Source organism: Syngnathus acus, chromosome 5 (assembly GCF_901709675.1).
Source record: "Syngnathus acus chromosome 5, fSynAcu1.2, whole genome shotgun sequence".
NCBI lineage: Eukaryota > Metazoa > Chordata > Actinopteri > Syngnathiformes > Syngnathidae > Syngnathus > Syngnathus acus.
In genome coordinates, this window is record NC_051091.1 from 6,315,527 (window position 1) to 6,336,260 (window position 20,734).

The window sequence follows — 20,734 nt, forward strand, 5'->3', positions numbered from 1 at the left end:
TACTTGTAATGATTTGGTACACTGCAAACAAGTTGTCACATTAGAGGCAAATTGTGTTCAAGTGTGAATCTGTTTTAGATGGGTTATCATTAAAGCAATTCAAAAGCGTCATCACCTCTGAGGAGGTTTTCTACCCAAGTCAAGGAGGTTAGATTTTCATTGTGGTTTGTGTTATAATGACATAAAAATATTGAAGTGATTTCGACAACAAAAAATTTGACTGGATAATCAGGCCATAGAATTTCAGTGTGCATCGGGAATTTTTTGAGTTCCATTTACATTGGTATTTTTTTCCCCATATTTTCTGCAATTGCTCGGTGAAAATGGAATAAATTGTAATACGGAAATTGCTGTTCCAAACTGTGGATATCTGTCTTGCTCTCTTTTTATTGTTTTCCAGTGTGTGAGGATGAGCTTCATTTCCTGGGTTTGCTCCAGCAAAGATCATGGTTGACTTATAGCCCCCCCCCCATCTTAATTGACATCATTCATTATTTCATTACAATCATCAAGAGGGGATAACCCTCATCTGTAATGGTAGTTCAAGTGTGAGTGTTTCACAGAGAACAGCAATTTGGAGAAAAAAATGAAAAGAGTAACACAGCATGGCACACAGTGTGGAAAAAAAAAGAAGGAAATACCTACTTCTGTTAGAAAACAGCATTCGAATAAAAAGTGGCATTCTTCAACATCATGGTGGGAATGAATGGACATTCTTTTAAAAAGCGACAAAACTGCGTTGCGATGTCTGAGTGATACAAGAAAGGCTCAACACAACTTTGGAGGAAATACTGCGGTGTGCATGTGCTGTTTTTACCTGACATATATGGATAAAAGTATTGGGATAGCTGACCATACAGAAAAGAAAATGGAAGTAAATACTCTATGGAGTTGGGCTCCCCTTTACAGGCAAAAACAGTTTACACTCTCCTGGAAAGACTTTGAGGCCGATCTATTTATTCTCTTAATGTGTTGAGGTCAGGGTTCTTCCAAAAATGTTCCTAATTAATAAATGTATACTCTGCGGAGGACTATGCTTAAGTCGGACTGAATGACTCAAGTGTTATGTTTGATTACATTTGCCCATATATTGGGCAGAAAAAAAACAAAAGCATAATATTTAAACTGCTGTTGTCCAGTCCGACAAAGATCCGCAATAATTATTTTTCCGAGTGCCTCCTTAGCTGCAGAACCAAGTTACAGATAACCTTTGGCTATCTGCTCATACATTAGAAGCCACTGTGACCTCTCCACCAGCCTGCATTTTAAATGCAAACAAATACGTCCTCCGAAAACTGCACCAGGCTGCTGTCAATGTGCATTTGGTACATTTGAATTGCAAAGTGGTGTGAAAATACTAATAACAATAACGACTGATTCTGTGAGAATGAATTGATCTGCCAAAATCTCAAGTTCATCTTACGCCTTTGTCACCGTACGTTACTACAGCATGGCGCTTCGGATGTTTTCAGTCCTTAGCGAGTTAAAAAAAAAAGCAATATTTTACATAAACCTCCAAAGCATTAGTTTTGTATTCATATAGAATTTTATAATATATATATAGCATTAAAATTTACAGGTGCCACCCAAAAATGCAGCCAAACTCAAAACTGTGTCCGAAAATAAAAGTTAAACGATGCAACACAGTAAATATGTCGATGTAAGTAAAATCATGGGCTGTATCAACAAGAGCAATGTTACAAAATACTCAAAAAGGCATCTCCTTTCTGCACTGCCCTCCCATCCAGACTGAAAACTCGGTTCCCTTTTTCTGACGGCAGTTTGTCCCATCCACAGAACCGTAATGTGATGTGTCACTTTGAAAAGGAAAACAATTTTGCAGCTGGAAGTATGCAGCTTTCTGCACGCTCATGTTCGTGTGTGTTCTGGTGCATGCATGTGGTGTTAGTATGATATGTAGACATCCATCCAACCATCCGTGGCGGGTCTCTATTTAAAATTGGCATAGTCAGAAAAGGCATCAATATACTCCTGGACAACTTTGTAGCAGAATTCGTACTGCTCCTGGAAAATAGAGTGAAAAACATCACATCAGTATCACATTTAAACAAAACCAGTAACTCCATTACTGTTCATCTTCTACATCAGTAATCAATTAAATATCATCAATCAGTAATCGACACCTCCCCTAAAAAGGTTCACCGTTACCAATTAGTGCCTCAAAGTTGCAGAAAAGCTCTACTTTTGTCTAAACAAAACTCAACACATCGCCATAGTTTCTTGACAGCAAGATGCCACAAGGTGGCAGCAAACGGATTTTTATTGCTTTGGAATGATGAGAATTTTTTTCTGCAATATAAATCTTGCTCACCAGTGTCTGCACCATGTGGGGTCTTTGCAATCTGAGACTCTTGACTGTTTGGAAAACATCCAAAATGCCTTCTGCCTTCACCCTCTCCAGAACTGTACTCAATGCACAGAATGTCCCTGTCCTGCCCGCACCGGCACTGCACACACAAGGGGAGACAGCCATTTTAAATCAATATAGATAGTGGGATAGAGATTGAGAGTGAGTGTGAATGACCCGGCTTTTTTTTTTTGGTGGAAAAAAAATCCCCCCAGTGCTGTGCTTCTTACCTGCAGTGTACTGTGATCGGATGGTTGCCGGACTGCTGCTGCTGTTTCTGCACTGCAGCAATTATATTGATCATGCCTTTACCGTCAGTGGGGATGCCCACTTCTGGCCAGCCATGGAAATGAAACAGACGCACTGCTCGAGCTTTGTTCTCCTGGAAAGAGGGAAAGTGAAGAACAGATGAGATTTGCAGTAGGTAAGATTATTGGTATGATAGATGCTGCCCCGGTTGCTAAATCACTGACAAAAACCTTCAGATATTTATCTTGCGGGTAACATTTCAGGCTTAACCCAAAATGAATGCAGTTTTGAATGCACGTGAGCAACTGTTCGGTCCTTTTTGCATAACTTGATCAGTGGCCACTTCCCTCTGAGAACATCCTGTTTTTTAAGCCTTGCAATAAGGCACTGTTGATCAATTGTTAGGTGTCTACTTGGTACCATGATGTCAAAATGTGAACAATATGATGAGGATATTTTTTTTTGCCCTCTATCTACAGCAGTAATTGAGGGGAACATCTGTTAGTTAATATTTATTTACCCTGTTGTTGGTAACCAGGAGGTCCCGCACTGTGTAGCTCTCACTTTCTTCCTCCCGTTTAAGTTCAATGGAGATGTCACCGTAGACCACCACGCCATCACTGGGCCAATACTGAGCACACTTTTCCTACAAGAGCAAAATCAAAATCATCTTGTGATGGGTACACCAGCAATCCTGAATGCTCCACATACCTGCCCTCTCTCCTCCAGCTCAGTGAGCATGACTATTGAGCAGCTTCTCCATTCCCAGATCATCCTCCAGAAGTCCTCGATAGTGTGCTGCAGGGGGCCTTGGCTTGCCATGTACGAGTCTTTCTGACGGTAGCCCTGCAACGTGTAAATGACGTAGAGAGCAGTTTAATGGAAGTGGGGAAAAAAAAAACATGACGATGAAGCTGTTTTAGCACTCACGTCAATGAAAGACGCGTTGACATAGTCGGTGTTCTCCTCCCCTCGTTTGACCGGAATGATCACTCTGTTGAACTCGTCTATGAAAAAGAAGAAGACGCGATTTTGTGTTAAGTGTTCATCGGACCTGATTGCACCAATAACAAGGCATGAAACATTCTGTAAAACAGCCATGACAGCTTCACTCACATGGAATGATCTGTAGTACTCGGTTCTTCTTCATGTTGGCAGGCAGATTGCCTGTTCTCATCTTGTCATTCTGGATTTTGATGGATGTCAGTTTCTAGAAAATACATATTTGATTAGAATTAAGGTTAAAAGCAATGCTCTTTGGACGCAAATAAATGCATGGACCAACCTTGAATTCAGCCTCCAAACCACTGCAGCCGGCTCCTGGCGAAGGGGCGTACAATTTAGCCAGGTGGGACTCCAGAGAAGTCACCTCCAGCTCAGTGTCTCCGTACAAATAGTGCTCTAACAACGCTTGGAAGATGAACACGTACTGCATCTGTCAGAGTTGAAAAACCAAAGGAGGCATTTGGATTGATTGGTTCAATTCATTTTGTCCCGAGTGCGACTTACATCAGTCTGGACCATCTGACATCTCTGGGCTCGAATCCTGGTGACAAATCCAAACACGTCCACCTTCCTCTCGGTGTTCATCATATCCAACATGGCATCTATCACCATGAACGTACCCGTTCTTCCCACTCCCGCGCTACCGTGGAAGTGAGAACAACCTCTTGTGAGTTGTACAGCATGGCGACAAACAAAGACACATCGACTGGCCGGATACTTACCTACAATGGACCACAATGGGACCAGCATATTGAGGGTTGTACGTTTTGACTTTCTTGAGAAACTTCAGCATACCAATGGGCGTAAAAGGAACGCCGAAATCCGGCCAGCTGGTGAAGTGGAACTGAGTGACAAGCCTTTGAGGCTTTTTTCCAGATACATCCCCAACCTGAAACACGATCAAAGCATATCCAGATTCATAAAACATATTCAAAAACAGACATCCATCCACCCTCGCTCTCACCTGTTGGATACAAAACTTGCGGATGGTGTAATCGACGAGAACCATTGTGTCTTCCACAGAAACACGGATGTTCCCATATGTCCAACAGCCCTGGTCCGGCCAGTACTGGGCACACTTACACTGAAACACAGACATATAAAAATTGGAAGACACCTGAAAACTATTACGATGGGAACTTTTGAACTACTGCGTTCTACCTCTTTCCTCTCCTTCAGATTGGTCACCATCACAATGGTGGCTGTGTTCTGCTCCCAGATCATCCGCCAATAGTCATTTACTGTTTCCTCCTTGGGTCCTGAGATTAACGCAGAGATTACCAATGAGTTTGATCACCACAAGAGCTACTGTAAACCTGGTTGCAGTGATATGTTACCTTGAGCTGCAATAAACTTATTCTTCTCTTGGTAACCCTGCACAAAAGAAAACAGAAACGAAGCAGACAACAAATGGGCAAAATTAGTTTAAAGTCAGAGCACAAGATATTGTTGTGCTATTGTTGTACAAACATTTATAAAGGAGGCATTGATGAAGTCAGAGTCTGGCACTCCTTCCAGTGATGACAGATGCACCCTGGAGTGATCGTCTAAGAAAAGAGAAAAGGTTTGCTTTGAAACACTCATTACAACACTTCCCAGTTTTGTCAAAGGGACAAGTGTCGCCGAGTTTAGTGGTTTGCTTACAGGGCAGGATGTTGACATATCTGTTCTTTTCTTTATTCTCTTCCTTGGATGCGGCGTCACACGTCGCCTGAATGGGGCAGACTGGCAGAGCCTGGGAAAAAGCAGACCAGCAAGATTAATATTTGTTTGTTTTTGTCTTTGATTCATTTTGAGACCTTACAGCATATACATATACTTTTGGGCCGAATATACATTACAGGTGTTAAGTTGGGTGAGGGTGTATATTTATCGTACGTTAAACTCCTCCCTGAATAGCTTGTTGTCATCAGCCATGCGACGATTCATTTCTTCCTCGAGCTTGTCGACAGGAAGGGGTGGGTACTTCCTGTTTGTGCTGGGAGAACGGGCCAATAGCGGAACACTCTGGAGTTCTGTACCGGCGGGTAGGAAGCAAAGAAGACAGAAGTCAGGAGAGGAGCAGAGAAAGGTTGGAGAGAGAGAGACAACAGAGTTGTCCTCAGGTAACTTGAGGTAAATAAACTTTGTTTAGTTTGTACTACTTTAACACCACCAGAGGGCGCTGTGAGAACACTGGTTAATTAAGTGTTGGCAGACAACAATAGGATTCTGCCAGCAGTCAATGAAATGTTATCAGATCAGGGAGCAAGAGCAATCGAATGTTACCATAAGCAATGCAGGCTAACAAGCTGGAGCAAGCCAGCGCACAAAATAGCTGATATTGCACTAAAACATGACAATACTTGGCAAGCGAGTACTTATATCTGGGGACATGTACCGGTATCATCTGATCTTCCATTGGTCAATCTGAAGGAGTTGGAGTGGCTTCCTGCCTGCTTGTATTTTTTAAACCTGCCAGCCAGCAAAAACATAATGGAGACGCACTTGGTGACATCATCACATTTGGTTGCACAGTAATAGATTGTTGATTGATTGCAATGGTGACAGCAGCATTTCTTTGACGATCGCCAGAAGTTTCTTACTGGAGAATCGTTATGCGTTTCGCTTACCTGAGCATGTAGAGGATGATGATGATAAATATAATGACCAACAAGGAAGACAGGGCCACCATCACCGCTATGATTGGCATGTCATCAGAAGTGTTGTTGTCTTGGTGGGGGACAAAAAGAGGAAAAGGTTTAGGATACTCTGTATGGTAATATAATGTTAGTTGTAAAATATTACCTTAACGATAAATGTTAAATTAAAGCAAAACTAGATTTCATTGAATTCCAATCTGCACCGTATTGTATTGGTGGGGTAAAAAAACAAATGTTTAATAAATAATTGACCTAAATTAAACATCTCAGAAATGAAAGAAACATTTACATTGTGTAAATATTGCATCTGGCCCTTCGAGGGCAACCATTATGTGACAACCCAAAAAGTAAAATAAAAAATGTCCAAACACTGGATAGCTTCAAGACAACCAGCTGCTAGCTGGCTTTGAAATAAATATACGTAAGTAGAACGTTACGGCGTCTCATTTAAAAATGTACCGTGTGCTTTCAATTTATAACTTGAGCTTTGACTTACTTTTTCTTTAATTAAATTTCCCTCTAAATTATTATATGAGACCGCATATAAAAGATACAAGAGGCAAACAACGATTTCTAGATTGCTTCTTTCGGGAAAGGCTATGTGTATTAATATTTAATTAGCTTTCTCAAGAGTAAAAAAGAAAAAGTGCAACATGGTGTTTTTTAGAGCATGTTTTGTGACGAGTCACAAGCAAAGTGACGGCAGACAGAGGATGACTGTCGAAAGTAATGAAACATTAAGGATGTTTGCTGTGAATTCCGCATGAATTATTCACAGCATAAATGGTAAATGATCTCTGCATGTCAGAGGCAGTATGAGATTCATTTTCCTCCATACAGAAGTGTCTAGTGAACGGCCATCGATAATTACCGTGGCGTACAGTCAGCATTAACGTTTATTTTGTAGGGCAAGTTACATTTAACCGCTATGTATACATTTCTATTCCACGCAAAGGTTATGCCTTTTTTTTTTTTTTTTTTCCCCCACTGCAATAGTTATCACAAAGGACATGCGTTTTGCCTGACCAACAACAGGAGATTATATCAAAGACAACACTGGCTGTTGTTTGTTTAGCGGCCGCTCTGTAAGACACAACAAAAGAAGAGAATATTCCAGACAAATGCATGCTAGTGCTGACAATGCACAGACAAAATTGTCAACTGGATATTCAAGAAAGCTCTTCGGATTCCACGCGGGTCAGAGAATGGACCGCTTGACCCCGCTATGTAACATTTTCACGCACAATTCCCAGCTCTTTTCAGTGTTCACCCTGTGACAATGTGCACACTGAGGAAAAGAAGAGCGCAGCAGGCTGCGAGCATCATGCGGACCTGACACAGCCTTCAGGCATTTAATAGGCTCGGCGACTATTCCACAAAAGGCTCTCAGACAGCCAGAGGGTGACAATGGAGAAGTTACAAAACACCTCGGAACCCAAAGTGATTGGGAGTGATTGAGAGTCAGCACGCAAACGCAAATGTTGGCAATTCCTGCGAGGGGAAAGAACCATCTTTTCAACAACAGCTTGCTCGTTCAGATGGATGGTGTTCTGCTTCTTATGGATGATCGCTTAAATGGAACCCCGTCACGGCAGGATATTTCCAGAACTGCTACAATGTCTAAAAGCGGAAGATCTAAAATATTAAAGTTCGACTCTTGACCAGAAAGCTTCTTCTCTTGCTGCTTCTTTGACAACCTCCGCAAAGACACGCGGAAAATCATGTCGTACTTAAATGCCCCAGGAATCATATTTAGAGAGGTGATTTTATTTTTATCTGAGTAACAACATCTATTATTCTGGGCAATAGGTGAGAAACATTTGGCAACACTGGAAAAGAGTAGGCAAAATGAGGAATGATTTGATAGCTATGCACGTGCTGACACACATGATGTCTGAATCACTCGGAGGAACAATGACAGTGAATATAAGTCTGGCTACATGTTCTATTCATCCACGTTATGAGACCAAATCCCACAGCGCGGTAAAGTGCTTTTCCACTGGAGAAAAATGAGTCACTTCCTCTTAGGTCACATGAGAAGGCAGACGACCGTGTTATCTTGCTTCTTCAAGGAACTAAGATCTATTGAGGGATACTCTCGCGGAGGACATGGAATCTGTTGATGCACGCGTTCCTGTATGACTTTTCAACTCAATGGCAAATACTATGCGGAGGTCCGCTGTGCTTCATCATGCTGTCAAAGACCTGATTGATTTTTGGAACGATGTCCGATAGCAGTGGAGCCGAGGTCAAAGATCAAAACGGGTACATCGGAAGAAGTGGATTTAAAGGGACCCAGGATCCTTGAGGGTCAATCGGTTATCATTTTTCAAGATATTTCCTCTGGTGATGTAAATTAAGAAATGAGTAAGGCACTGGTACTCACCATGCGGGCTACCATCTGGGGTGTAATTCCTGTCAGGTTCTGCGGTGGTCTCCGTCTCCATGGTCATGTCATCATATAGGTCAGGTGTAGGGGTGTCTAGAATGGATGGTGTGGTCCCATTCTCACTGCCCACTAAAGTGGTAGGAGATGGAGTCACTGGGCTGAGCGTTGGCAGAGGGCCATCAGTCGGCGCTTGAGGTGGGGGTGGAGGAATCGTTGCCAAAATGATGGTGGCGTTGGAACCTTCCTCTTGGACATCCTCGCCAACGGCCGCTTTTGCTATTGCTGTCGTCGTCGGGGCGGCTCCCAGGGGCGCTGTTGCGGGTGGCACAGTGGGGGAGAGTGTGGGTGCGGTGGTGATGTTGATGACACGTGCCGTGGGAGGCTGTGTTGCGTTTGTAGAAATATTTGGAGTACCTGGAGAGTAATGGGGCATTAAGTCAAGCACGATAAAGTGGCTTTCTCGAAATTCTTTCTAAGAAGTTTCAGAGACATTCGATCCACTTAAGATGTCCTGCCCGGCTGAATTAAAACCCACTCGACAAAGTCTAGTCATGATCCTTTCCTGACTGGAGGATTACAGTGTTCTGCCGCTAAAGCATGGTTAATCGCTGGCATCCTTACAGATTTTTAAGTCACGGATTTTATTATATCATTTTTTTTAAACAGTCAATTGTGCTGCAATGGTCCAGTGGTAGACAATTCGCGCTAATTGTTTATGTTGGGTTTGCATCTTACTTGTGACCAGGACATGATCTTGGGTTGAGACCCCGAGGGCGAGACCTAGCAACAGGAGCAAGGGACACACACCCATTCTGCCCTATATCAAGGACATAGAAGGACATGAATCATTTTGATCATGTATAACGTCTAATTTGGGGAAAGCACATTTTTTAAAAGTAGCATCACTTGAATTTGTAGCTATTCCAATTCTATAAAATGACACTCATGCATTCTGCATTTTGTTGTGATTCACTGCCCATATTTGATTTATTGCTTCCCTATGCCCAATCATTGTAATGCTTTGTCAGGTTGATCTTGTTAAAGCTAAACCCAAGTACAAGATTAGCCCGTGCTTACCCGAAAAAGCGGAGTTGAGATCAGTCACTCATTCGCACAGCAGTTTTCTAGAACACAAGGGAGGACAAAGTGTTACGCAGAGAATCAACCGCACCTTTTACACATAAAAGAGATCTTCACCATGAAGAAAAGAGTAAGTTACATGCAACGAGTCTTGTCAGGCATCAATTAAAAATGTGACGACTGACACGTGAGACTTAACATTGGCTTTATTTCACCCTCCCTTTTCTGAAGAAATTACAAAATCATTGTCAGCAGAGGCCGACATGCTGCTGCTCCCCTCTTGGGCATGTTGTGGCTTGCCTGACTTCCCTGTGAGTATTTGTATTAATGAGGTAAACCCGACAAACAAATATTGGTTATTTACCCACCAGAACAAGGAAAATAGCAGTGTTGGCACATTCAAATTTGGATGACGTCCACGAGGATTGGGAGAAAGCACGACTGTCGCTGAGTGAAAAGAAGGGCATACAAACTGTAATCCTAGATCCTGACCGAGACGGTGGTCTCCCAAACAAAACTGTGATAATCTGTGGTTTTAATCTCATGATTTTGACCCTGGAATAAGCCGGTCCATCTGCTTGTTTACAGATGGGCTAGGACCGGGTGAGCTGCACAACATCCCGTGCAAATCTGATGCTTTAAACGGAATATTATTGCCTAAGTGGGTAGAAAACAAATTGGGTGATGAAAACCTAAATGAAGCCGGTTTAATGCTGACATCAATGAGCCGGTTTAACAACGTAACAACTGCCTCCGACCTTATTACCAATATTGAGTGCATTGCAAATAACCATCCTCATTTGCACTGTGAAAATTGTAATCGCAAGAGTGCCATTAAGAGGGGTGTTGCAAATTTACAAGTCTTGCAAAGTCTTCACCTGAGTGTTTATCTAAAACCTTTCTGTTTTGCTCCAAGTAAAAGGCATACAACACTGAGAAAATACTGCATATTTAGGACAATCCGAGAAGAACACAGAAGCTATTCTTGACAACAATGACCTTCATTTGATCACTGTCGACATTTGAACATGAAACTTGAAATGAGTTTCCTGTGCAATGAACCTGATACCTAATCGCCAAGTGAGGCCAGTCCGCCCACAAACAACTAATGAAGACAGCTGCTTGGCTGCCTGTGGCCAAGCGTAGACCTCATAGGAGGGAAATCACCCAGCAGCGAAAGGTTCGGACTGTTCACATGCCATTTCATTCACGGAGTCAAAAGAACTCGTATAGTTACAAAAGAAAAGATGCACCTATTTCACACGGTACTGGACAGCAGACGGGCGGTTCGGGACATGGAACTGTACTGCATTGACGGGAATAACTTGAACGCTATCAATATTGATGTAGCAAAATCAGCAAAGGTCAAATATAATTGCTGGAGGGCCTGGCGCAGGCAATACTTCCAAAGGTCAAGTGTACGTTAGGCTCCATTCGGCAAAATGCTTTCCTCTGGCTTTTCTTTTGCAAGGCATTCTGCTCGACTAGTGGGTCCAGAATAAGAAAATGGTGGCCTGTCTCTGTCCATTCACTGCATATTAATACACTTTCTATGTCTTGAGAGTAGGAGGGAGGGGTGTCTGGGCCAGCAAGGGATACTGTGAATGGCTCTCTTCACAGGAGGCAGACGTGAGCCTAACTCGGGGCCGCTCGGACGCTTTCTTTGAAACAGACCACAGATTATATGTCCCCGGTGCCGCATACAACAGCCGCAATCGTCTGGACTGAAGGATGCGACTCCGTGCTGGTGTGGTTTGGGCTCTTGCTGGCTTCATTCATCAGTCGGTGGCTTGTAGGATAAACACAGAGCTGCTATTTGGGCTAATTTCGCCATGGGTGGCCTTTTTTCTCCCTTATGAAGCTTAAATTGGTGATTGGCTGGCATCGGGCTCCGGGGGGGGGGGGGTCATAAAAATCACTGGAGTAAGTTAAAGTAATGAGTGAGTGATTGAGTGGCTTTGCTCTACGTCTTCTTCATTGCGGATTTCTTAGGGAACATGTGGGAAGCCTCTCATACATCACCACACGGAACACAGAAAGGATGTGGAGGTGCAAAGCAAAGGCTCCCCACAGAAGCCACAGTGACCCGTAAGCGTTGTGTGGGGCCAAATGACGAGATGAAGGCCAAAGACAGGCCCAGTCGGTTTGTGTCACTCCAATTTGAATTGAACTAAGACATTAGATCTTCTCATGTAAGTGCATGCATTTGTTTTTGACCTCTTACCCAAACAAAAAAAATCATATGAAAGCTATGAATACCATTTGAGATGGCGTTGCAAGTACCAGTTTGACTTCTGCTTCCTATTTTTATGAAAAGAAAAAAAGAACACCAATGAGCACAGTCTTTAACAATGGAGAACCGCAAATTCACATATCAGACTATCCCACCACACTTGTCTCCTCCTTTTCCTCTGAAAAGATAAGAGGCCTGTGCAAGACGAACAGACATCACGGACATGACAACATGGCAGTGTGATGACAGTACATTCCCCAAATCCACTTAATATCCTTCCACTTTGTGGGCTGGTACACAGAAAGCCTCTTTACCGGCCCGCGTTTCAGACTTCTTTCGACTTGGTTTAGTGAGTTGACCGACTTTGGGTGTCACTTTTTTTTCCTCATCACTCCAAAATTCAACCCGCTACTAAGCGTAGACTGCGTTAGTTTTCACCTTTTTCCTGAAGCAGCAAAAATGTTTTGACAGTAGCATATTTCATAAAAGCACTCCACAAATGACCTATTTACATATTTAGAAGAAAAACGGCATTTTCAAGGCCTGTATGCTGTACTTCATTTTCTTTTCAAATTTTGAACTGGGAAATGAATACTTGTAATTTATGCACAATAAAAGGACTCTTTTCTTCTTCCGATATTTATGAGTCGTTTGTGTTCAGAATGATCTGGATGGAGCTGTATTTGTCCTCTGGGGCAGAAGCACAGTGCCCCTCCATGGAAAAATCTGTACGCCTACAGGTGGAAACAAAAATACAGTTCACGTCCCACCCAAAAAGTCAATTCCTGACACTGTGCCAAGATATACTCTAGCTGTCCATTTGATACTGACGTTTATCCCCAAACGAGGCCAATTGTGAAAAGTATGATGTGAGAGAGGATCACTGGAGATGCAAAAGACAGAAATAACACATTGTCTATAAATAGCTTGAAAACCGTATGGACAGCAGAAGGGAGATGATGCTGGCACGCTCGTCCGTTAATACAATGAAGCGCTATAACGTGCACACAGATGGTTCTACATACGCCATTGTGACGGAGGGGAATGCAAACAAATGCAAATGGTTGGTGTCAGGTTGAATAACTCTCATCGTGCATTTGAGTAAAGACAGACTCCGACACTCCCAAGTTAAGAGTGTTGGACAGTGTCAAAATGACGGGATCTAGTGGAAATGATAGAGAGGTACATTATGGTGGATATGTGCTGCTACTCAGAGAATATACCCAGATGTGATGAGTCAAGCTCTGTCGACACAGCAAACTGCGTTTTTCAGTTGTTGCATTCCAGGTTCTTCTGTGTGCATTCTTCCTGATCATGCATCACTTTTGACAAGACTTGTGAACACTCAAAAGAAGATCCTGTACCTTACATTTTCACTAAGTGTGAGCAACAATTTAAAATAGTGTGCTCTGTTACAGGGGCTGTTAAGCGACAGGCCAAGACAGGGAGGGGGGGAAACTTCGGAAGAGGATCTGAAGGGGAATTCAGTTCCCCTCGTGGACGCTGTGATTTGACAGTGCTCGTATGCTAATGTTGGGGTGACCTTATTCCTTTTGTGGCCCCTGTGTAAAGGCCCCCCACCCACTCAACTATCTCCACTCGCACCCTCTCCAAACATGCAGATAAACACAGTGGTGATCAATACAGTGGACTTCTCAGCGAGACAGGACTCGATCTCTCTAAACTGGCTTTTGTGATTGCAGCACGACAAATCACTTCTGGTTCTAAAATCATATGTGGATCGTTCTTTCCTCACAGCCCCCCCCCCCCCTTTCACTAATATTTCCCTCCCTGCCTCCGAGCTACACGTCGAGTAGTAACAAAGAGGTCGTACAACTTGAGGTCTCTGGATTTTTCCAAACATAAACATGGGAAGTCTCCCCAATGCTAGTTAATAAGTAGGGTACCTGTGGAAAAAAGTAATGGCGAAGGTTGACAAAAAGTAAAAGGAAACATGATGATAGCCGACATCGGAACATGTGTGAATCAGGCTTGCAACAACCCAAACAACAAAACTCACCAAGACTCCAGTAACGCCCAAAGGAAGCTCTGAAGGAGGGAGGAAAGGCCAAAGAAAGTCGGAATGTGGGCCCGATTGCTTGTCCACGCTATCGGCCCCGGCCCCTGTCTCCACACCCCTGGAGCCGAGAGGGAGAGCGGGGTGGGGGACCTGGCGATATCAGAAGAGGGAGGCGAACGCGATCTGGGATACGCCGCCAACACTCCGCTGTCAGTTGACGTGGTCAATCCAAGAAAAAGTGTCGCAATTCCGATTAAATTCCTCAATCCGCCCTCATGGATCGCCGCTTCAAGATGTGTCCTCCGGGCATATTCGGGGCTAAATCCCACAGTTGGTAAGCTCGGGCGCGTCGGTCGACCATTCTAGACCGCCATGTTGTGTGTCTGTGTATGAGGAAGAATGGGAAGCGAGCGGCGTTCTCCCAAAGCAGGCCCTGTCCTACTCTCCATTTGCTCCTCTGTAAACAACAGCGACATCCGCCGGCACTTGGAGGCATTGCAGCACATCTGCTGCATTGAGAGCCGAGAAGAACTTCCTACGGGATCTTCTGCGTCCACGATGCTAAGACGGGCAAGCTTTGGGAATGGGATACTGTAAAGGGGTGTGTTTCTTCTAACAATTAATAAAAAAGGATTTTGAGACAGTTTGTCATGTCGCACCCATTTTATTATTCATATCTCACTATAAATAGAGGCACTATACCTTAATTAGTTGATGTAATAAATAATCTGAAATGCTAAGACATTTACTGCTGTCCACACTTGGGACATTCAAGTAGGAATTACTGCAAGTAAAGCCTAAATATATATCATACTCAAAATAAAAATCAAGACTTTTTAGATATTACAGTTGTGCGTTTTGGTGTCTTATCATGGTTTTAAGTGTGAGCAGGACCAGTGGAGAGACGAGGTCCGCAGGAAGCAAATGAGTAAGCCCGTGTCTGCCTTTGCAGCCGAGAGTTGCAAATGATTATGCGATTAGGCAGCCAGGTTAGCGATGACAGCTCGGGTGAACTCGTCACTCGTGGCATAACCACCCAGGTCTCCAGTGCGCACCTGTTGCGAGCATAAGAACAGTGTGTTACTTTATGTATGCACAGCTGCAGCAGCACATGTCTACAAGCGGTATTAAAGCCAGCATGCTTGAGTGCATTTCAAAACAACAACACAGCAGATATAGCTTGCAATATACACTCAATAGAAAGTCTATGTACAACAGCACAAACTATTGTGATCAAGTCAGCTAGTTGTATATATGGTGGCAATTTAAGTGATGTGGCTTGTGAGTGTATATACTGTTCAGAAATGTATTAAAATCTAGCATTATATCATTAAAATTGGCATTGACAAACTGCTCCTTAAAGTAAAGTGGAAATCATTCAAATTTCAGCAAAAAGAAACAATAAAGTTCTACAAATATATGTGGAGATGGTCTGGTCTGCTCTGCTCCACTAGTGATTTTAACACTTAACATGCTTAGAAAACAAATAAGAGCAGAACAACTTAAAAGGGTGCGTGTCTTTAGTTGTCTTTATTTGTTTGACCAAATTGTACAGGTAAAACTTTTAACTAAATTCCAGTAATAAACATGAACAGTGATGTGGCAAAAAAAAAAAAGCTTAAAGTAAGAGCAGCCAAAGATAAAGAGTATAAACTGATTTAGAATATTCTGGGTTCGGGGCGAAGCATTAAACGACATTTGTGGGGAGTGCAAATGACACGGTTAGTGTATACCTTGTTGAGCAGCGGCCCCATGACCATTGTTGGGTTGTAGTAACCCATTAACAGGATTGGTAAACCCAGTGGTAGAAAATCTTTCCAAGTGGCATTTCGTCAAGGTGACAAATACTAAATAACCATTTCATGACATGTCAATGTCCGAGTGTCCATAGAAAAGATCATGAAGACGTGTGCGTATATGGGAGAACACATCTAAATAGGTCGGTATCGCAGGTTTTCCAAAACAGCACGCACAAAGTCGCCTGTTGTACAGTAACCGCCGAGGTCTCGTGTCCGTACCTGGGACATGCAGACACACACACATACAGAGAGGGTTAAGGAGTGTGTGGGTAAAAGGCGAGGGGAAGGCGACGCTGTTGCGTTGGGTTCCTGCAGTTAGCAGCTCTGATTAGCTCTGTGAGGCTTCCATTGCCATTCCGTGACAAACACACACACCTTCTGCCAACTCCTTAAGACAAGCGACAAGATCTGAAAGTTTCCAAGATGCCATCTGGCGAACAAAAGCTGGGCCATTAGTGAATGTTAGAAATGTTGTGGCACAGGCCACTTATGAGCCATCTCAAGAAGAGAAAGAGACCAAGTCCAAAAGGTTGAACAAAAGAAATGCAAGATATTCCCCGTTATCAGAACGTTGTGGGTGACACACAGCAAGAATGTTGAACACAAGGCCACATAGCCATCCAGCAGCATTGGTGTCGCCTAAATTGACATTTTCACAACCAGCGTATGTTAGTGTTATGTTGCGATCATGCATGTGTTGCCACATTCGGAGGATGTGGAGAGTGGTGGGCACTTCAAGAGACAGGATGTAAGCTCATGCACACTCACCTTGCCCTGTTTGATGACCCTTTTGACAGCATCTGACACCATTTGGGAATGATAATCCAGACTGCAACACAAACGTGTGGTAACAATGACAAGATGACAATATTGCTACACAAAAACAAAAAACAGTACCAATCAAAAATAAAATTATTTGCAGGAATATTCTGGGGAGTTTTTGGCTGCTTTGCTGTGCTGCCTTCAGTTTGTGTGTTCTCGAGTGCTATTGGGCTATGACTCAACTCTGAATGGCTTCAAAAAAACAAATTCAGGTTTTTGAGCGGCAGAGAGGCAAAGTCAATTGAGGTGCTGTGGTATGACCTTAAATTTGTGCTTGAAAATGCTCCACTATAACAAACAATTCTGCACAAAAAAAAAAAATGTGAGCCAAAATTCCTTCAATGTTATGCGAAAGATTCGTCAGCAGTTATCACAAGTCCTTGATTTCAGCTATTGCTGTGAAGGATGGCAGCACAACAAGTACAAGGGGTGATTACTTTCTCACATACGTGGGGCCAGACAAGTTGGTATATTACATTTACTTAAAGTAAGTTGTCTTAGGATAATAAAACTGGTTTGATCATATGAAGCATTCAAGTATGACAAAAGTCTTTATTCAAGAAAGGGGGAAAATATCTCTTTACAGCACTGAATATTTTTGTGAAACAATGACACGTGTTATTGAGATATGGGAAACGTTACCCATGATTGCCGAAGTTCACTTACTTGAGGTGATGGAGCATGTTGGCAGAACTCAGCAGCATGGCTGTGGGGTTGGCGATGTTCCTGCCTACTGCTTGTGCAAAGGGATGGCGCGCACCCTACAAGAGAACACGGATGATTAATATAAAAAAAAAAGGATTTAGGGTGTCTGTCACACAGGGATAAACTGTCAATACATACGACAAGGGAGCAACCAGCGATTGACTGAAACCAGCAACAAAATGTGAAGCAAATCAGAAAGGGAAAGATTCCTACCGTTTCAAAGACTGCATATTCTGCACTGTAGCTTTCGCCCGGAACGACACCCGCCCCTCCCACCAGTCCCGCTGCCAGGTTATCAATTATGTTTCCATACAAATTGGGCATTACCAGCACATCAAACTGGTATGGGTTCTGGACCAGCTGCAGCAGGGGAAACAAAGCAACAACAAAAAGTAGGTGAGCAAAGTGAAAGAACAAAAACATTAGTGGGCTGATGAGGATTCAACTGACTTTAATTTTGAATTGATGATCCTTAGCTAAGAAATGTAATGTAAGACATAACACTTCTCCAGAAAAGGTGTATAACCAAGGTTAAAGTAAAAAAAAAAAAAAAGTCAAACTTTTAGATGAAATATACATAAATCTAGGTTGTCAAATACATATTGACAAATACCGTAGTTTGATAGATGTTATATTGTTAGACAGTTGCTTGGTGTGAATGTCATAGATATCAAGCATTCAGGAATTTAAACCGTGTAAACACAATCAAATCATTATTAAATTGAAATTAAAAATAAAATGTATAATTACCTGCATGCAGCAGTTATCGATGATTATGGTGTCATATTTGATTTTGGGGTACAGCTGTGCCACTTCGGCACAGCACTGCAGAAAAAGGCCATCAGCTAGTTTCCTGTAATTGGACACAGAAATTAGGGCAAGGGTAAGGAGTCGAAGGATACGGTTCCAAACAATATTTGATATTTTCTCACATGATATTGGCCTTGTGAACAGCCGTGACTTTGTTTCGCCCCTTCTTGGTGGCATAATCAAAAGCAAACTTGGCGATGCGCCTCGACTTCTCTCTGGTGATGATTTTCAGACATTCAACCACACCAGTTACACTCTGCAAAGCAAGAAAATTTCTCATCAACAACTACGTCAGGGCTCATCAACATTTTATTACCAGATTTCTTGGGTCGTGATTTGGGGCTACCATTTCGATACACAACATCTGACATTACAAGTTTCACAAATTAGATGTGATTTGACTCATGTTTACCTCATGCTCCAAGGAGCTGTACTCTCCTTCTGTCTGTTCTCGGATGATCACGAGGTCCAAATTGTTGTGGCGCGTGGTGTAGCCCGGCAAGCTACTCACGTGAACCACGTTGGCAAACAGGTCCAGTTTGCGTCTGATGAAAGAACACGGCGGTGGCTTTTTTTCCTCCCCCATTCAAAAAAAAAGAATCATAATAACACCAAGAAAATATTGTCTAACCTCAGTCTCATTTCATATGAAGCCAACTCCCCTTTGAATTCCATGGGTGTGTGGATTTTTCCTGAAAAACATGCATGATCTTTTTGTCTTCCTTCATAACCAAATCTCACTTAAGACTAATCAATGACTAATACCTTTAATTGCTACTCTGTTGCTCTTCATAGAGGTCAACACTTGGTCCAGTTTCTCCTCGCTAGCCATGTTTTGTACTTCACTCAAATGGAACTCCTCAAATTCCACAGGGACATCTCCTGCCTATGGTGGGGCAAATGGAAGAAAAGGGTTAGCAAAGCAGGTGGTAGAGGATACAATTATTATCAACTGATTCGAGTTATTGGGGAAAATACTTTGAACACATCCTTGACTGCAGACATCAGCTCAGGTCCAACACCATCCCCTGGAACCATCGTGACCTTAAAGGTTGCATCGGCACGAGCCAGCGGCGCTTCGGAACGTAAGCAAGCAGATATGCTCAAGGGTCGACAGGCTAACTGCGGCCACTGAGGGCCGCTCAGACCCTGAAGACAGAAAAAAAGGACACAGTGAAGATTGGATGATATCATAATAAATACCAAGGTTAGTAGGAATGTAGCTGAGAGCATCAAAAATATATGCATATTAAATATGACAAGTGAATGAGGAATGTTCATTTCTTATTTACTTTTATTGTAATTAAATCATTTGGATAATTCATATTTAATAGTATAGTTAGACCCAAGAAAAAAACAGACAATGGACCTATTAGTGTCATTGTATGTGACGAGCACTGTTTGTTGTACGAGTTATTTTTGCTTTCCGTACAGCACTTTGTGTGCAGCGGTGGTTGTTTTTAATTGTTCTATAAATACAGTTGAGTTGAGATGTGGATGGACTGTCAAAATTCGATAAATCAGCTAAGGAGCAAGGAAGCCACAACAGAGTTGCTAAAGGAGGTGTGTTGCTAGTAACAGGAAAAAGGTTAGCGCAAACCCGTAGGACACCGGCAATAAACTATGGTGATCATTAATAAAACAATATACACTTTCAACAGTATTTCTTATACTTCGGGTGTACTGAAATGAAATAAATCTGCTAATATACATCTTTGGACTCACCTTGATCAATGTTACCAATCCGTTTCTCATGACAGCCGCCATGGTCACGGTCTCTTCTTCGTAGATCAGAGAAAGCCCTTCTTACAGCGCCACCCAGTGGTAAAGGTGCAAAGCGCGACAGGAAACGTCCCATTTACAGGGAGGAAAAACTGTGGGTTATTTTGTTTATTTGTTGTGAAGAATTTGCTAAGATGAGGGAAAAAATAGGTTGCTTCCACCTGCACTTTGACTCAATACAACACTAATCAAACGAAATGGTTAAAACCCCACAGCAAAGCATTGCAACATTTAAAACACTGCTTGAGAAATCTACGTATATAAAGCATCTTGAGACTAGATGCATCAGTCAGAGTTGCTTAGGACATCTCACATTTCCCTGTTTAGTAATGTCTCGATGCACCTTTTTTCTATTAATATTATAGATGCATGCAGTGTCATCAGTAGACATGGGCTCATCCTAAATAGGTCAGGGGGTTCCCAGTCCTATTTCAGTCCAGTGACACTAACTGTTGGAACACATGATGATTCTACAGTCACTATGTGGAAGGGTAAAACTGAATCAGTCATTATGGGGTCATCCATGTAAGTGAAGATACTGTGCAACACTGATTTCTGTTTAGGGGACTCCCAGCTTCTTATTGACTTCACTGATCGCTTTCTCAATGAGGGCACCAGTTGAATATCAATATAATTATAATCTAAAATACAGTTCTATTGAATAGGTTGAAAAAATACATCTTATTTGGGTGGCAAAATAATTGGCGATTCTCTGATTTCTCTATTTGTGTGGGCGGGGCTCATATCCCAGAGCCTGTGAAGTCAAATTCGGGGACAAATTATTTCTACAAAAGTGCGTGTTCAGTGGATGACAGTGACAGCGTGGTATG

General features: G+C 42.6%; 2 protein-coding genes across 4 annotated transcripts; both read right to left on the reverse strand.

Moving 5' to 3' along the window:
- Positions 1 to 371: 371 nt before the first annotated feature.
- ptpra (protein tyrosine phosphatase receptor type A) lies at positions 372 to 14,400 on the reverse strand. Of its 2 annotated transcripts, XM_037250982.1 has the most exons (22): positions 13,987 to 14,400; positions 9,731 to 9,777; positions 9,389 to 9,470; positions 8,651 to 9,067; positions 6,235 to 6,334; positions 6,003 to 6,076; positions 5,501 to 5,637; positions 5,267 to 5,357; positions 5,093 to 5,169; positions 4,960 to 4,996; positions 4,784 to 4,881; positions 4,587 to 4,706; positions 4,345 to 4,511; positions 4,127 to 4,262; positions 3,903 to 4,052; positions 3,734 to 3,827; positions 3,548 to 3,624; positions 3,329 to 3,463; positions 3,138 to 3,263; positions 2,599 to 2,750; positions 2,333 to 2,468; positions 372 to 2,025 (listed from the first exon to the last, which is right to left on the reverse strand). In XM_037250982.1, exons 3-22 carry the CDS (start codon positions 9,462 to 9,464, stop codon positions 1,951 to 1,953), a joined length of 2,475 nt encoding a protein of 824 aa, XP_037106877.1. In that variant the 5' UTR covers positions 9,465 to 9,470; positions 9,731 to 9,777; positions 13,987 to 14,400; the 3' UTR covers positions 372 to 1,950. The 2 variants fall into 2 exon arrangements, with proteins under 2 accessions (XP_037106877.1, XP_037106878.1); XM_037250983.1 differs by lacking the exons at positions 9,389 to 9,470; positions 9,731 to 9,777; positions 13,987 to 14,400 and having other exon boundaries at positions 8,647 to 8,878.
- Positions 14,401 to 14,630: 230 nt separating this feature from the next.
- Positions 14,631 to 19,979, reverse strand: idh3b (isocitrate dehydrogenase (NAD(+)) 3 non-catalytic subunit beta). 2 transcript variants are annotated; one of them, XM_037250985.1, is made up of 11 exons: positions 19,848 to 19,979; positions 19,101 to 19,271; positions 18,888 to 19,008; positions 18,754 to 18,814; positions 18,535 to 18,667; positions 18,245 to 18,378; positions 18,063 to 18,165; positions 17,526 to 17,672; positions 17,274 to 17,368; positions 16,554 to 16,614; positions 14,631 to 15,041 (listed from the first exon to the last, which is right to left on the reverse strand). In XM_037250985.1, exons 1-11 carry the CDS (start codon positions 19,887 to 19,889, stop codon positions 14,964 to 14,966), a joined length of 1,146 nt encoding a protein of 381 aa, XP_037106880.1. In that variant the 5' UTR covers positions 19,890 to 19,979; the 3' UTR covers positions 14,631 to 14,963. The 2 variants fall into 2 exon arrangements, with proteins under 2 accessions (XP_037106880.1, XP_037106879.1); XM_037250984.1 differs by lacking the exon at positions 14,631 to 15,041 and adding an exon at positions 15,498 to 16,004.
- Positions 19,980 to 20,734: the final 755 nt, after the last annotated feature.

Coding starts and splice junctions, on each gene's coding strand:
- ptpra (XM_037250982.1), bottom strand. CDS start 9,464: ATGGGTGTGTGTCCCTTGCTCCTGTTGCTAGGTCTCGCCCTCGGGGTC. Junction 4,053..4,126: donor GTCAGATGGTCCAGACTGAT/GTAAGTCGCACT, acceptor CAACTCTGACAG/ATGCAGTACGTGTTCATCTT. Junction 3,264..3,328: donor AGCTGGAGGAGAGAGGGCAG/GTATGTGGAGCA, acceptor TTGCTCTTGTAG/GAAAAGTGTGCTCAGTATTG.
- idh3b (XM_037250984.1), bottom strand. CDS start 19,889: ATGGCGGCTGTCATGAGAAACGGATTGGTAACATTGATCAAG. Junction 18,668..18,753: donor TCATATGAAATGAGACTGAG/GTTAGACAATAT, acceptor TTCTTTCATCAG/ACGCAAACTGGACCTGTTTG. Junction 18,379..18,534: donor ACAGCTCCTTGGAGCATGAG/GTAAACATGAGT, acceptor CTTGCTTTGCAG/AGTGTAACTGGTGTGGTTGA.